Below are 18061 nucleotides of genomic sequence, written 5' to 3' on the forward strand. Positions count from 1 at the left end.
TGATTTGAATGAAGCCTTGCCCCGTTGGACGGGGAGGAGGTGGAGAACAGTGTGTCGCTGTCTCGGCCGCCCGCCCTCGAGGTTCAACTGCACTGCCCAAGGGCCACGGCCCACCAGTGCCTATTTGGCAAATGGATTCGAATGACATGGCGGCCCACTCTGATGGGGCCCAACTGTAATGATGCTGGGAAGGTAGACCATCTAGAAGATTTTGCTGTGGAATTCGATGGTCACCGGCCGGGATTGCAACATTTTGGAAACATCGAATCGCTTGCCTTGTTCTTCTCATAAAGAAAATCGTTTGGCTTTGACTGAACCTTAATTCCAAGTACTGTAAATATCATAATGTCACACTCCAAATCAGCTTGAATTTCGAGTCGCAAACTAACGAGTTGGAAAAAGAAGAAACCGCACACTGAAGCTCACTCGTTCTTGCTTGATACCATGCTCAACACTTCACGCAACGGGCATATTCGGCCATGTCCTCTAAAGGGCGATTACCCCCAGAAGAAGGACAGCAAAAGCTGAGCTTTCCTCTCGCAGATGTTCCAACACCAAATACAACACACAAACAAGGTTGGCAAACAGCATGTAGATGCAACGCAGCGACACAGCGATCAAGAGGCCAACTGTAGCAGGCCCATGATTTTACTCTTATTAACTACAGAGGTCTTGCTTTTTACAAGGCAGATCCAACAGGTCCATGATTTTGCTCTCGTTAATTACAGAGGTCCGAGCATTGATTGGGGATTGGCACTACTGGAAAAACAAATAACTGAGAAAAGAAAGGCCAGATAAAATATACAGAATTGCTAAGTTTCAGGTAGCTGAGGGTTAAGTCTGAGTCAGAGACACCCTAAAATATAAGTACTACTACCGCTGTGTTTGTCAAAATTTGAATGGTGTGCACTAATCAGCATAAAACGAGCTGTAAGGTGAAACCGTGTGCCACAAGCCCACAATAGTAGCAGAAACCGAGAGCTGTATCTCACCAGAGTGTAGCCAGTGGTCGACCATGTATTGGCACCATACAGCAAATAGCACAAACACAACACGGAAATGTTAACTTCTACACTACCATAAACACAGAGAAGAATTGCTGTCGTCAACACAGTTTCAAAATCTTCGACGCCGAACTATTAGCTTCTGCAGACAAGAATTACTTGCCATCACCAGTTTCAGATGAAGGACACAGTAAGGAGTCTCATTGGCAGACAGCATGAGGTCAGTTCTTTCTGGACTTCAATGCACGCAACTCACGCAATCCCAGAGGCTCCGAGTACGGAATGTTTGTTATTAAGGAAGCAAAGATATTCCAAGAATCTTCAAGCCTTCAAAAAGACATTTCACAAAGCAGAAATTCAGCTATAAGCATTCTTATTAGTGCATTAAAAACAGGTTTAAGAGTACAAAAAACTCACATTTCTAATGCTTCATCAGAAAGCATGTTAATGTTGAGAACAAGGTCAGCAGTAAGATGAGACATCTCTTCACCTAAGACATGAGACAGTAGTAGCTCAAGCTCAATCAATTTCCTTATCCATGTTGATTTGCCAGCCTGAAATACTCAGATTTATCACCATAAAGGTTTATCAAAGCGATAACTCAATTTAAATACTAAAATATATATGCTCATCAGTTAGGACTTACATTATCCAGATCGCCAATATGAGTCACTCCATGGCGAACATAAAAGACCAGGCTCAACAAAGTGGCATTGTAAAATTCATCTCCAGGTTGACTTACACTTTTTCTTTCATCATAAAACACAACAACTTCAGATGGTTTTTCATCATCTATTGCAGCATCAGGTTGTGCAGCATCAGGTTGTGAGTCGCTCTCCAGTAAAACTTTAGAATCAATCATCACAAGCCTTCTCAGCCGATCCACAACGGCATCCAGTTCTTCATCACTTCCTGCAGGCAAACTCTTCTCTAAACGCTCCAAGTTCTCCAGAATTACAGCTTTGTCTTTCCCGTGATTGTAGAGTTTCAACAGAACAGGATTGTCTTTTGCTTTCCTTAGCCAAGCCACTAACTGGCGGCTTAACGCCAGCGCAACTGAACCCGATTAGAGCCCTAAGAACAGAACTCTTCCCAGCAAAGTGAGTCATCATACGAAACCGGAATTCTCTTGCAGCTGCATCATTATATTCCTCTACCCGTATGAATGTCTTCATATCGTTGATAAGAACTTTAATAAAGGCTGAATTGCCGTAAAGCTTCAGAAAGTCCATGGCAAATTTTTCATAATCTCTTGAAGTAGACAAGTGGGTACAAAAGCCACAAGATCTTCTGCAGATTTTGAACACCTTTTTGTTAAAAACCTTGAAGTCCTCAAGTGAAAGTTGTCCATCCCAACTATCACCATCTGCATGCTTCTGGCATATTTCCTGGATGTACGAGCATAAAGCAAGCCTGCCAATATCTGTCTTCTTTTGAATCACAACTGAATTTGGCCCTTGAAAAATTGTTTGATCCATGACTACCTCATTGCCAGGTAATTTTATGAACTCTGAGAAAGATTCAATACTGCATTTAAAATAATACATTAAACAGTATTAACAAAGACAAAATGATTTGAGAGGAAATACCAGTTACAAAATCTACTATGTACAAAGACGAAATGACAGTGATAAACAAACCTTTCGGGCATATGAACAACAAATACTGCTACTTCACCACACAACGATTGAGAGGATAAGTGTGGCATGCTACCACTAAACGCATCATCCAGTTTTCTCTTCATATCAGAAACATATTTCGATACAACTACTTTCATTTTATGCTGAAATCTGAAAGGGACAAGATTGGCATTCAAATGAACAGTTACAAGGCTATCAAAATTGTGATTAGAGACCTAGAAAGAAAACTATACCTGCTAAAAGCAACAAGCATATCACTGGCAAGTGAAACGTCATGAGATATAATATGTTCAAAATCAACTATAAACTTAATTTGACCAGTCATGTACATTGCACAGACAACTCCCTCGTAATGGGGAGAGTGGCAACCATCTTGTTTATACCTACAACATAAAATAAGAAAATTATGAGAAATATATGGTACCACAATAATAACAGAAAGAAAATTGAAGTCTTACTTCTTCAGAAAGTTTTCAAAACGTTCTCCATAATTTTTTTCAAGAGTAGCAGCTAACAGTTCAGGGCAGGATGAACTTAATGGGTATTCATACGAAGTAGAGGCAGGTACTGATTCACTTATCTGAAAAAACAAAAAAAATGAATCAACATTTTGCTTATGCAGCAACACAGTTCATGTGTCATGATTGAACATTTCGAAAATTTCATCTAGATGTATGTGTTTCAAGATGTGAAGTAAACAAATTGTAAAGGCAACAACCAAATTAATAACAGTCAAAAAAGAGAGCTGCCTAAAAATATAGTATTTTCTTTCTGAGCCTAAGTTTTGCGAATCAAGTGAACAAAGTTAATATAACAACCATTGTTCAGCCACTAACCCTTCCACAAGGCACTTTGCAACCTCACCCTTTGAGAAATCCCCCTTCCCACATCATCAAACACCACCAGAACAAATCATACTCACAGTAGCATTGACAAAATTACCATGGAATGGACAAAAGCCAAGTAATATATTCTAGAGACCCAAAATTATCAATGATATAAGCATGTTTATAGTTCCCTAGTTAATGATATAAGAAGTAAACCTACACCTTTGATGCTACGGGACAAACAGAAGTAACACAGCATTCAGACTGAAAGCTTAAAGACATCTTTTAATAATCAATTTCACATTCTCACAGGGTGAGCAGTAATTAACAAAACTCAACCTACAGAGTCCCATAAGTTCTTGAGCAGAGTAACTCTCCACCAAATTAATCTGCATTAACAGCACAACTGATAAAGGCACTAGGCGAAAGTTACCAGAGTAACATAAGATCTTGAGCACAGTAACTCTCCACAAACTTAATCTGCATTAGCAGCACAACTGATAAAGGCACTAGGCGAAAGCTACCCAATAGCATTGGCAGGAAGCATTTTTCTAGCGCCCTCAGGCAACATTTATGCTAGTAATTACTATATTTAAACAACTGCTAATTTAATCGGTTACTTTCAACAATCATCAACTAAGATGGATAACTGGCAAAACTAATACTATACATACAAATAAACCCTTAAACTAATTCTCAGTTCTTTAATATTCACAAACTAACTCTAAGAAGATACAGAACACTCAGGCTTAAATCACAGCATTATTTACTAGCCTTGCACAATCTATGATGAGATCACCTCGGCTATACGAACATCAATTAATTGGACAATATGAAATGCAAACAAATTCTGTTTGGTTGTATCTCTGAAGTAGATAGTTCCCACATGGCACTAAATTGCAGAACTGATATCTACAGTTAAAGCTCGCGTAGAGAAGGGGCTAGCTATTTTACTTGATGTGGCCGCTTCAACTGACTTAAAAGATTATTAGCCTTTTCCCGAAAGCCAGAGAAATCGCCTCTTGCCTCAAAAAGTCCATCCACGAACTTTGTTGCCTGTGGAAAACATGAACCAGTTGTCAAAGAAAACGTGAAACTCCACTCTGTATTAATTGACTTGCGAGTGCACTAGATCATACCTCTGAATATGGAGTATGCAATCTTGATTGGATGATATTAGCAGCTTGCTCTCTAGCGAACATCCCATTATAATGGGTGGGAAAATAATTTGAATCCCACAAAGGTTCTGAGACATTGTCAACCTAACGATACAAAATAAAACCAAAAGTATAAGTACAATAGGTGCTTTAATAGATCAAACCAAATAGTTTCGATATCAGTCCCACGAGAACCAAGAAAACCAAAAGTATACATACCACTGTAAATAGGTGCGCTAATATATCAAAACAAATAGTTTTGATATCAGACCCAGGAGAACGACAGAGTAGGATCACTGCATCGTCAACAAATCCTAACATATGTTCTTTATAGAAAGCACTCTGATCACCTCGTTCCTATGAGGGTAGGCAAAACAATGAGATTTGGTCCACAAAATCTGCATTGAAAGGCAATGAAAAGAATTTACCTCAAAAGCTTTTAGCATCTCTAGTAAACAACTTGCCGAAGTTTTAGTAATGTTTAATTCTGTCTGCTTCATCATTGCCCATCGAGTGAACTGTATTATACAGTTCAATTCCTGAAAGAAATCAGGCAAAAGAGGAAAAAAATCAAGTTTTGCATCTAAATATAACTCTGCAGAAATATGTATGATAAACTATTATTAACACATACCGGATCAGTAAACTTGGTGAAAACTTTGGAACGATGAAGACAAGCTTCCTCAAGTAACGCAAGACAATAATCAGAATGCTCTACATAGAAGATTTCCTATGCCAAAGAACATAAAATAAAATAATAAATATATGAAAAAATAACTATAAGGAAACAGAATTGAGCTAACTGCCTATTTACCTCATCGGAAGAATTAAAAAGGGTGGAGACTATTTTATTAGCTTCGTTGCACCTACATATATACAGAAAATGATGCCAGAGTAAACATCAATGCAGACTAATCTAAGTGCTGACACTTGTTAGACCGTAAATCAAGATTTAAGAAATGTAACATTACAATCTTACTTGTTTATAACCATCTTTGATAAAGACAGAAATTCAGAAGGGATAATTTCAGATGCAGTTTTCATAAATCCATCAAGTGCATCCTCCACTAAAGGGATGACAAATTTGGTTTCTAGATCATCAAATCCTTCAGCCTTCTCCAAGAATGCCTCAACTAACTTATATATTGCGCAACCGATGGATCTAATTCATTTAAAAGCTATTAGCAAGATCGGAACATTACATGTAAAGGGAGGCAATGTACCATTGTATACCTTAAAATCTCTTGAGAAGTAATCGAATGATCTTTTCTTGCGGTACTGCATATAATCATAATAATGGCAGTCCGTAAGCAAATCTGATCTAGAATACTGATGAAAAAAAATTAAAATTTCATCCTAGAATTTTGGGAAGTTACTAATAATGTACCTGTACATCGATACAATGGTATTGAAAATTATAGACATATTTTTGTTCAACAGAGGCCCAGCCAAACTGCCAGCCTTAATGTTATTCTGCAAGCACCAACAAAATAAAATAAATTAGAACTAACAAAACAACAACATACTTTGCAGAAAAAGAAACTGAAAGATAGCATAATATATTGACCTTGGTGGGTATTCAAAATGCCGCATTGCATAAAAAAGAAACTGAAAGACAATATACTTTGCAGAAAAGGAAACTGAGAGACAACCTAATATGTTGACCTTGGTGGGAAAAATGAAATTAAATATGAAAATTTACGAAATTAAATATTTTCTTTGCATGTCCATAGTAAAGTTAGAAAAGTTAACTTTGCATTTTCAAAAAGTACATTTACTTATGAGGGTCCATTGAGTGTTTCTTACTGTGCATGTACAGTTGCACGCTTACTCGCTTACCCAATAAAAATAGTCTGAACTTGTACTACTTAAATAGACTGGCTGAGCTAACTGCATTTTCAAAAAAAATACATTTACTTATGAGGGTGCATTGAGTGTTTCTTACTGTGCATGTACAGTTGCACGCTTACTCGCTTACCCAATAAAAATAGTCTGAACTTGTACTACTTAAATAGACTGGCTGAGCTAACTGCATTTTCAAAAAATACATTTACTTATGAGGGTCCATTGAGTGTTTCTTACTGTGCATGTACAGTTGCACGCTTACTCGCTTACCCAATAAAAATAGTCTGAACTTGTACTACTTAAATAGACTGGCTGAGATAACTGCGCTCAAGAAGAATAAAATAATTTTACTACATTTAACAGTTCCAGTCCGTATAAATAAAGTGAGGTACAGAAAGCGAAATCAATGAACAAGGAGTACAAATCTAATTAAGAAGGAAACATAGGGCAATTGCCTGGTACTAAGAATGGGCGACTATACCTCAAAAATAAGAATGAATTCCAATATTGCATTGTGACTATCATCATCGAGACCATTGTCCTCATTTATTACCACACAAAAGTTCGTCGCAACAGACTTGTATAGCAAAGAAGAAGCAATAAGCCAGAAGAAAAGGCATAAATAAATTGCAGTATTGCAATTTACAATACATACATTTAGAACATAATTTATACAACACATACCTCAAGTGGAAGCTTGATTAAAAGTCCAAAATGGGAACTTAAAATGGTCGTTAACAACGAAAATAGGTAAACATGCTTGGCTTTTTCCATTTTATCCTGAAAACAGAATATTAAATAAAATAACATTTATCTTCATATATACATAGCCACAACCTACGAAGCACCGATACGGCGAGACAGATACGGCGATACAGATACGGGGATACGGGATACGGCAATTTTTAGAAACAACAATGCGGCGATACGGTGAATATACATATAAAATTAATGAAATGCTATGCAATGACTTGTGAAGTCAAAGAATAATTGAGGTGGTGTAGGAGAGAATGATTCTAGGTTGCGGGGAGGCGATTCTAGACGGCGGCGAGTGACTCCGGACGGTGACGGTGGCGGTGTGCTCACTCCTGAGGCCTCAATCCAAACCACTTCCATGGTTAATCAAGCAAATAGATAGATAGCGCACTGGCTATTAGGGTCACTAGTGGGCTTTGATTGGGCTTCCCAACGTTCCTGTGTCCTAGCCGTGTCTGATGATGTCCCTAGCGGTGTATCGGCGGTGTATCGGTATTTTTTTCTTTCTTTTTAAAATCGGAAAAGCCGATACTCCTGGGATACGTGTATCGCCCGTGTATCAGGGTATCGCAGTATCGGCGGAGTATTATACGCGGACACGGCATACTTTGAAGTATCGGTGCTTTGGAGGCCACAACAGTAGCAACAAAAGGGTTCGAAATAATTGTTGGTATACCTCAAGATGATAGAAGGCAGGCCTGAAAATTTGTTCGATGCACTTACACCTACATATGGTAGGCAACAAAACAATAATAATACAGTCAAATGAATTATTGGGCGCTGCGTACATATCTAATCATTCAAACAGTTAAAAACACAAATAGAAGGATCTAACAGAGTACTTACTTGCGAGCAATAGATGCCAAAACCATCTGAAACGCATATGGCATGTCACCATGTGCAGTTTGAAAGTACTCTGACATTATAACATCCACGAGAGGAAGAACAATATCTAACTCAAGCTGTTCACATATTTCTGCCTTTTGCATGAAAGCAGCCACCAAAAGCAAGATCGAATCTTTCACCTGCCTGTCATTTAAAAAACTATTTAGAAATAGCTATAAAAATACCACAATAGCACAGAAAAAGGCAATTCATACCTTAAAGCGTCGACACTGGTCTTCAACTCTTCTTTCCTTTGAACACAAATCCTAATATGTGTTACATATAAACAGCATCAGAAATCTAGTCAAGAATTGTCTAATGCAAATATATAACTATGGGAAACTTTAAGTAGAATATATACCTATAAACCTCTAAATGATCAAAGGCAATAGTTTGCATCCGAGACGAAATTTTATGCCAATCCAACTCACTAACTAATCGCTTGTTCTTCTGTGAAGACAAAATAATACACCAAATTAGAATTAAAGCAGCAAATCACACTTGGAATAAATGGAACTAGAAAGCCTGCTAACAAAATGAAACTAGAAAGCATGTAACAACAATCATTTTCCCTGTCTTCAAAACTGTAATAGTAAACATCAACAACTATATGATTTTCCGTGTTCTCCAGACTTAACACCAAAAGTGGCAAAGCATTTAATGACTTTGCTCAATGCCTATCATTTAAATTAGGATATATATATTACTCCCTCCGGTCCATAATAAGTGTCAGGGCTTTAGTCCGAATTTGGACTACATTAGGCTAAATCTCCAAAACTTATTATGGATCAGAGGGAGAAGAAGAATTATTGTACTATGGTCTCAAATTATTACCTCTACGGAATCAGCAATTGCGGTTAAATCTTGACTCAAAAAATTCCGACCATACTGAATAAGGACTTCAACCAATCCCTGAAGCATACAAATGAAAAAACGAGGTGTTCAAATAATGTACATAGACGCATAACAGATGATAGCAATTATATCCAATTAAAAGAAAGCTTACTGCTTCTTGAACATTCAGTTCACTGCTGTTTCTGGATTTGCCAATATCATTACGGTGAAAGGTTACTGCATGTTGAGCATTCAGTTCAGGGCTGTTGCTAGATTCACCATCATTATCACCATGGAAGAGTGGCTGAGAAAACAGTAAGAAATAAATGAGGATAACTTGCTTGAGTCTGAAGTAGAAGTCCGTCCAACTAAAATTACAGTCAATTGCACCATATGTACCTTGAGAGTATCAACTGTATTTTCGTCACAAGGTCTGAAATGGCTATCAAAAAATGAATCCTTGTCTTTGCATGATAAGTCGGTTATCTAATAATTGTGAAAATAAACAAAAACAAACAAATCAAAGACAATACGCAAAGTGATTTAAACAAATACCACTGGTGGAGCAAGGGAGCAAGATATCACGTACTGCAGTCAACTTCTGCCAAATGAACTCCTCGACTAAGGAGCTTGCAACAGGATTAAGCACATATAGCATTCCTGAATGCTGGAAATAAATAATGAAAAACTACTATAAAACCTAATAGCATAACAAAGCAAAAAAAAAAATCAGTACTTAATAACTTTTCTTACAAGTTTAATTGTGCTGAAGTGTTTCTTCCAGTAAAATATGGAAACTGCCTCATTTCTGCATTTTTTCTCACACTCAAGCTCCATTGCCCCAACCAGAGTCTTTACACTGCCGATAAAAAAGTAACTGCTAATTGAACTAGATTGTCATGGTGCCTAACCATTTACAGTTATCTAACAATACAAACCTATAATCCGTGTGTTCATTCAGTAGCTGCTCAATAATGAGATCTGCAAATTCCAGCAGAATAGTACAAAAAACATATTTTAAGTCTGAAGAACAATCATTGTGTCGAAATAATAACAATACATTAAAAATACTCACAGTTATTTGGAAGACCTGTCTGACTTTTTGTCGCTGACTTTTTTCTCTTCAATAGGGCTTTAGAAAGTTGAGCCAACCCTTTAGAACCAATGGTAAGCTCCGCAGATTTATTCTATCAACAAATAATAGATACAAATCATTAGCAATAATGATACAAAAAAGAGCAGCAAAAAATAAAATTTATATAGTATCAAATAATATACACTGGGACTCAGAGCGTGTCCATGGTACACTTCAACACCAACAGCACGGGATACAACGAGAAACCCATGTTCATCATCCTTAAATGAATAAGGCCTGCATAACATAGTTGAATTCATATTTAATTATTTATGCTAGTTAACTAATGTTCAAAATATTTATTTATTCTATAAAGATGTTGAATGCATCATATAGCCTCTTAGTTTGCATGTTGCATATATACGATTTAGCTTGCTTGAGTTTACTGCATTTTTTTGGGTACTAAACTGCAAGTGGCAATCAGATTTGTGGAAGGAAAGAACTACTAAACAGGTTTTCAAATGTGCCATTTTTGCACGACCCTACTTATATAGACTCAGTTTGTAAGTGTAGTTAAGTGTTTATAGTATTGAAATGTGTGGGAGCACATAGTTTACCATGGTTTAGAATAGACATTGTACAATTGATAAGAGAACAACAATAAAACTAACCATTTGAATGTAGGATCCAGCTCTTTAGCACAATGGACCCAATCATTCAGTACAGAGTTTATAATCGTAGTAACATGTTCACTATCTCCAAAATTTTGGCCTTTATAGGCATCACGCACTAAGGGGGACAGCTTTCTAATCAAAACAGCTTCCGAAACATAGCCTCCATTCAAGTCGTCATCTTCTATTTTGATAGCGCTCAGGACAAGTAGTGTGTTACCTAGAAAAGAAGTTAGTACATATAAGAATAGATATAAGGGAAATTTGGCTAGGATTATGTGCCCAAAGTTACTTCAATCAACATTGGATAGATAACTAGCAAAAAATGCCCACGCGTTGAGGCGGAACAGCAAAAAATAATATTTACTTAAGAAAAGAGATAATAACATATTAGCAATATTGTTCGCATGGTTACCTAGAGGCTTAAGACGTAACATAGGCAATGAAGGTCATACCTAACCCGTTTAAAACTCCTTAATATATTCAGTTCTTCAATTCAATCTAAACCATAGCTTTTCATTCAGCATATTAAATGTGAGATTTTTCTCTGTGTTTACTCAATTATTATTTGAAAGCTGGGAAATAGATCTGCATCAAATGGAGGGTTTCTTGGATTTATATGGCTGACAGACAAATAAGAACAACAAATCAAAACAAGGAGAAGCTAGCAGTGCTTTATGGCAATGTAGATCAAATTTAGCAAAATCATAATAAATACAAAGAGGAAGAGAAGATATACATAGTTGCAACAGTGCACTACAATACTGGAGAGATTTAACAATACTGGAGAGATCAAATTCGACACGTATACTAACCATTGAACTGAAGAGATTTAACAATACTGGAGATTTGTTACTCCATGTTCTTTATAACACAACACATAAATCATTAAATCATTCAGTAGTGAACACTGGCCACCATGTACTACCCTAGGCAGACCAGATACCCAACGACAGCTAAATCTTTGGTAGTTATAAATCCAAATTCAGATATTTTGCAAAGCCTAACTCATAATTTTGATTGACATGTATGACTGCTTGGTGAGATAAATTGGTGCTAACTACTGAATGCTAGCAAACTGTATATGTTCAGATTCTATTCTTGACCTTTTCCTCACCTGCAATAACAAACAAAACCAAACCAACTGGTCTCGCACTATGGTACGGTGTCGAGCACGAGCGCGGCGCGGCAGGAGGGGATTTCTCCGGAGCCGGATATGGGAGGAAAGTATAGCCGGAGGTGGGGTGGGGAGGAAGCACGCAGGCGACCAACGGAGGCAGGCGTGGGGGTGGAGCTCGAGCGGTGATGGAGTTCTGCTTTTCTCTCTATTTGGCGTGGCCCATGTTGGCGCAGCCCATGTGGCAGGAGGGGATTTCTCCAGATCGGGTTTTAACGGGACTCTCTGCCTGGCCTTCACGGTTTCACCGTAGCAATTGCAGGCCATGGTTTCGATCCGGTATTTCTACGTACAATCAGCGAGACTAAACCAATCAAGAATTTATTCTGGGTGGAGGACGTATGACGTACCGGTCCGATTGCAATTTAATAGTAAAGAAGAAGAAGAAAAGAAGATTAAGGTCAATGAACATAAAGCGCTGAAACTTGTGAATGAAGAATTCATTTACAGAGAGAACTGCTTACACAGATAGGCCAAGAAACGAGTTCCGGCTGCTGGCTCACGAATTATATACTTGAGCTTGTCACGATCGCGTACCAACTGCACCGGGTACATCTCTTCAGCTGGATCATCTTGACCTGGATCCCGATCCGGATCCGGATCCGGGGGCTTGGAGGAGGACGCCATGCCCAACGCAGTCGAGGTGGCGGCCGGCGACCGGTAGAGGGCGGCGCGGCGTGGTGGCCGCCAACCGGTAGAGCGCGGCGCGGCGCGGCGGTGGACGGCTGGTAGAGCGCGGCTACGGTTGTGTGGGGCGGCTGGGTCGACGGGGAGGGGAAATAACGAGGGTTTGGGTTTAGATTCGCCGACTTTGTTCCAACGCGACCTCAAAGATTTGATCCAACGGCTGAGGCCGGACCGCCCATTTAAAATGGGCCTATTCCAGCTGTGGGCTAAATGCGTGTTTGTTTGGGCTGGTGCTTCAGCTTATACTGCTTGGTCTTCGAAAGCAGCAGCCCAGCCAAACACCTTCTGCAGATGGGCTTCCACAGGCGCTTATGTGTTTAGCCCTCAAAAAAAAAACCCAAATGCTAAAAAGTGCTTGGAGGCCACGGTTGCTCGTCGCAGCCTCCACTTCCTGGCCGTCCGATCAGAAACGTCCAGCGATTAAATCCCGCGCGTCCCGACCGTCTGGCACCTGTGACCGACAGCGCACGTGGGCCCCATCCCTTCGCTTTGGCCGTTCTCTCCCCTCACGCCTTCAATTCATTTCTCGCAGACGCAGGCACGCAGCACAGCTTCTCCGCTCTTCTCCCCCCAAATCCCGCTAGGGTTTCTCCGGCGGAGTGCTCGCCGGCGGCGTTGCAGCTCGTGCGCGGCCTGATCGAGCGCCTTCCCGCCTTCTACTCCGCCGGCGGCCGGTCGACCTCGCGCTCCCTCGATTTTAGGGGCGGTGGTGCGGCGATTTCCGGGTGAAGGGCGGGCGAATCGATAGCGGCGACGGAAAGCGAGACGTGCGACGGCGGCGTCGCAGCGCGTGTGCGACCTGATCTAGCGTCCTGCACTCCTTCTACTCCACCGGCGGCCGCTCGTGCTCGCGCTCCTCGTTTTTGGGCGCGGTGGTGCGGCGATTTGCGGGTGAAGGGCGGGCGATTCGGGAGCGGCGACGGAGATCGAGTCGGCGGCGTTGCTCTGCGGTGAGTAGCAAAGAGGCGGCGTTGCTTTGCGGTGATTACAGGGGTGCGAAGGCGTGCTTCTAGAGGCGAGGTCAGGCAATTTCGCGGCAGATTTTTGGCTAGAAGGTAATCTATCACCGCATCTACCAATTTGTGCATGATTCTTCTTCAGTAGCGCACGATTTTGTAATGTACCGTTGCAATTTCATGGGTTTTTGTCTGGGATTCGTGTTGTGTGAGATATATCTCTCGGTGACAGGCTGCTCTCCATGTATGAACATCTGGAGCACATGGATTTGATCTATGTTGTGATTGATCTCGTCTAGGAACAGTCATTGTGATTTGATCCATGCTCTTTCTTATCCGGTGCATGCGTGTCGAGGTAGTGCTGCTTCTCCTTTAGGATAGCATTAGCGATCAAGCTCGGATCAGAAGCGATTCACAGTCGATCTCAATGACCCACCACTTTTTTGGACAGTCATTTGTGTTGCTTAACCGCTGGGAGTCATTTTTTGTCACAAATTGCTTGTCCATATATTGGAATTCAATAACTCACATGTCGTTTTTAGTTACTGAATCTGAAATTTTAGTTTTAGAACTACAGCCATCTTGTTAAGTTTGTCTACTGAATCTTATACTAAGTTGCTATGTGTCAGCATAGTCATCTCAATCAAAACCCATGAATTAGTTTTGCTCAAGTTGTATACTGCAATTGAATTAGCTTTGTTGTTACACATTGCTTAAGTTTAGATAGATGTTTTCTGCTCGTCCTTTTTTGTGTGTATAAGTAGTTCTAATAACATGCTTAATTTGATATCTTACAAGTTGGTCACTGGTTTTAATCAAGTTGCCTTTGTCAGTAGGCCTAAGTTGGGTACTGAAATGAATTAAGCTTGTTCCTCCAGGATGCTTAAGTTGTGTTTCATACCTTAGTTGGATTTTTTCATTTTCTTTTTGAGCAAGATGTGCAAGTAGGCTGCATTGGATTACTTAAGTCGTTTTATCAATACACCTAAGTTGGTTACTGGGATTACTTAAGTTTGGTTCTACTAGCAGCTTTTTTTTAAGTTGAGATGTACTGTCATGTTTTTTGTGTATAAGTAGGTTTAATAACATGCTTAACTTGTTTTTTTCTTTACAAAGCTTGTTACTATCTACATACATAAGTTGCCTAGTGGTTATTATAAACTTGTTTTCATAAATACTAGATCATGAAGGCGCGCGTTGCCGCGCCCGTCCTTCAGAATCAAATGATAAGAATTCTGACAAATATGGGAAACATAGTAGAAGTTAAATTTACATGGGACGTGAAAAAGAATGAGTTTCTCAATTGAATTATCAGATGATTTCAAATAAATACCAACTACCAATTAGGAGTAATAGAGTATGTCAAAATGGGGATAATATTCTTCTAGAAAACATAGTGTCCTCCTTAAGGTCCAAATGGTCAAACTGAATAACGTAAGGTCCAAATGGTCAAGCTGAATAACGGGGTTTAGAATGTAAGATACAAATATTCTGTTCATACTCACACATGCAAGGAAACAAATCATCCTGCATAATGCAAAATTGTATGTCCGATGAACAACAATATCTGAAATTGGCGTACAAAGTATGCAATCCAGCGCGGATTAATCTTTTGAGAGGCCATAAAGTAATATGGAAGGATTCCAAACGACATATGTTGACCAAACACATGAGCTCACCTGAACCAAAATAAAAATTACATCACTTTCTATTAGGTAAAAGCATCACAAACCCTCGTTTGCACAACTTACAGGATTTCATCAATCAAGCGATGCTCCATGTGGAAGTAATTGTTTGAATATTGTACCACTGTACTGCCATTTCTGGTTGTGAACCTGCTAATTTGATTATTGAAAAATGGAACGAGAAATTGTGAAAAGAAACCAACAAATATAAGTATGGAATCATTGGAATGGATCTCAACCAAATATCATCTCGATAAATTCACTTAACAAATCACTTTATCATGATAGTCTAAAGTTTCGTTTTGACGGTATGCGAGCTAACTTGTGTAACATCGTGATTCCAAATTTTTTTAACGTACTGGTATATAGGGAACTTCCCCTTAAAGTCGACAATATACAGAATAATAGACCAGTAAATAAAAGGTAATTCACTTATCAAAAGATTCATGCACTCCGTTAACCACCACATTTGATTACTGGTGAGACTATGCAATTATTCAGAAATCAAGTGCTTGCCTCAAATAAAAATTTCTCACGCCCTAGATCATGCAATCATAGCTTTCTCTCTATCATGAGCCTCTTTTCCATCATGACCTAATATGGAGGGAAGCTTTGCTATATGAAATTTGCTACTGTAAAAATAGTAACAAAGGATCATTCAGATAACGATAAATAATCAACATGGTGCAGCATGTGTCAATTTTGAATTCAGGCTAATAATAGCAGGCCGCAAGTAGCAGAAAAAAATGCAAATCGTGTAGAAGAAGGAATTGGGGCCTTGTTTGCTAATACATATGATCTATATTCACTGGAATTTATCACTTATCAACCAATGTGAAGTATGTCATGCCTGTATAGCTATTCCATCATGGTCCATTAGAGGAACGCACAAAGCATTATAGCCTGCATAGCACTCATTCCAAGGAGACAAGGTAACATTAACATCAAGAATCTTGATGCTACTGCTTATTTTTAAATTTTCAGGGAAGAGAAAATTGTAACCATGCTAAAGACCCCGTCATTGTAATTCACCCCAATCAGATTTGGTGATTGAGTTGATATGGAAACTGAATCCTCAGGTGGTTGTTACTGTCATGGCTCTGTTTGAGGCTACCACGAGTGCTGCTTTTTTTACATGCTAAGTGCGACTAAAGATGTTAGTTGATATCTCAGAGCATCCAGAGTAATATAGCCCGCCAAACTCTGAAGTGTGCTGAAATATTTTGCTGGGAACGCCATACCTTCGCATGCGACTATACTGCTTGGTGTAGCAAAGAATCAAGTGAACTTTACCGCATCAGTGTGGACAGATTGTCCATATATATCTCCTGTTAACTACGACTATGGTATGATGAGTTAGCAGCCTTATGTTTCTCACTCTGACGCCAAGACCCACTGAGGGATGTGGTCGACGGTTGGTTCTGTACATTAAGATGATCATAAACAAATTGATCATACACTGTATTTGAACTTCTCTACATTCATACACATACTTTAGAAATTTCTGAAATATTTTAATTTGCATGTGCTCTACCTTAATCTGGATTAAGATGTGCAGGTTTGTTCTTATCTGGAACTGGCTATAAAGTGTAGACACAAACTTGAGGCAGTACTGGAAGGACATATCAGCCAGAGTATTATGGCTGTCTTTTCCACGAGCTACTGGCTTAACAACGGGCATTGAACATAAGTCAGCTAGTTTCTAAATCTTTGATTGGTACCCTTCCCTCTTTAATTTTATATTGCTACTGACAATGAACAACCAAATACTTAATTACTTGGTACATACAAACAAAAAGGCATCAGTATAAATAATCACCGCCCCAGTAACCATCTAATCACTGTTGCCACGTGCAAATAAGTATTTAGTTCCTTTCATCCATATGCATTACCAAGTTAATAAGGAGAGTCTAATCAATACACGGTTTTACATTTGGTACATAATATTTACTGTAGGAAATCAAATTATGAACAATTCACATAGTTATCAAGAGAAAATGCTTATTCTGGATATAATCTTGTACACTTGGGATTAATAAGGAACTTACTATTACAGTTTACAAACGATGGCTTTGAATTTGTCGTATCTGCTACAAAATTCTTTGATGATTCCCACCAAATATACCATCTAGTGAAAATAAGAGAAAAAATAAATAGATGTGAGAAATTTCTAATTCCAAAATTTGTACGGCATGATTAAGTGAAATGAAAAAGGCAGCATACATTTTTCCGACAGCTGACATTCTATGCAGTTTGAAAAGCAAGCAAATTATTCTACTTCGCCTCAAGCTTTTACCTGTCATCAAACTTGACACGTTGTTAAAATTGCTCACGAATAAATTCGAATAATTCTTAAACTCCATTGCTAAAATCACATAAGATGGTGTGATCGATGGAAAGATATACTTGTACAGGAAAGCCAAAGAAAGAAAAAGAGGTGAATGAGATCGTACTGAACCTGCTATGTTCAGGTGGTCATGGTTGATAACTGATATGACGGTGCAGCCAATGCTTCTCCTCGTCAACATCAGTGCGTGGTGACATGGTAGGTCCTCCTTTGTACTCCTGCTATCACCTGGAGGGGAAGCCACCACTACGACCATCTTGGACGGCAGTGCGGCTGGGAACGCTGGCTCCACCGATGCCGCGGCCGGGCGAGCTGATGACTCACCATGAGCGCCGCTGTTGAGGTTGAGGTCGGAGGAAGGGGCGCCACCACTTGAGTTCTACCAAGCTCGTCGCCGCGGCATGGACCATCCCCATCATCTTCTGCTTATCGCCTTCCGGTTACCACCCGCCGCCGTCGCTTCCTATTTCAGGGTTAGGTTATTTCCAAGGCCGACATAGGGAACAGCGGGGCGC

The 18061-nt window shown here is 39.4% G+C and overlaps 1 protein-coding gene across 2 annotated transcripts; it reads right to left on the reverse strand.

The window, feature by feature from the left end:
• Nucleotides 1–617: 617 nt before the first annotated feature.
• On the reverse strand, nt 618–12655 carry LOC127306164 (uncharacterized). 2 transcript variants are annotated; one of them, XM_051336777.2, is made up of 31 exons: nt 12336–12655; nt 10695–10914; nt 10227–10320; nt 10024–10135; nt 9887–9929; nt 9702–9807; nt 9538–9615; nt 9348–9434; nt 9121–9252; nt 8949–9026; nt 8476–8564; nt 8330–8380; nt 8076–8258; nt 7906–7954; nt 7158–7253; nt 6955–7050; nt 6016–6101; nt 5862–5906; nt 5608–5790; nt 5443–5494; nt 5263–5358; nt 5057–5167; nt 4848–4985; nt 4611–4733; nt 4426–4527; nt 3103–3224; nt 2878–3027; nt 2645–2794; nt 1651–2531; nt 1422–1558; nt 618–1331 (listed from the first exon to the last, which is right to left on the reverse strand). In XM_051336777.2, the coding sequence occupies exons 1-29, from the start codon at nt 12496–12498 to the stop codon at nt 1910–1912; spliced, it is 3657 nt and encodes a 1218-aa protein (XP_051192737.1). In that variant the 5' UTR covers nt 12499–12655; the 3' UTR covers nt 618–1331; nt 1422–1558; nt 1651–1909. The 2 variants fall into 2 exon arrangements, with proteins under 2 accessions (XP_051192737.1, XP_051192738.1); XM_051336778.2 differs by lacking the exon at nt 9538–9615.
• Nucleotides 12656–18061: the final 5406 nt, after the last annotated feature.

The sequence above is a fragment of the Lolium perenne genome, chromosome 6, assembly GCF_019359855.2.
Source record: "Lolium perenne isolate Kyuss_39 chromosome 6, Kyuss_2.0, whole genome shotgun sequence".
NCBI lineage: Eukaryota > Viridiplantae > Streptophyta > Magnoliopsida > Poales > Poaceae > Lolium > Lolium perenne.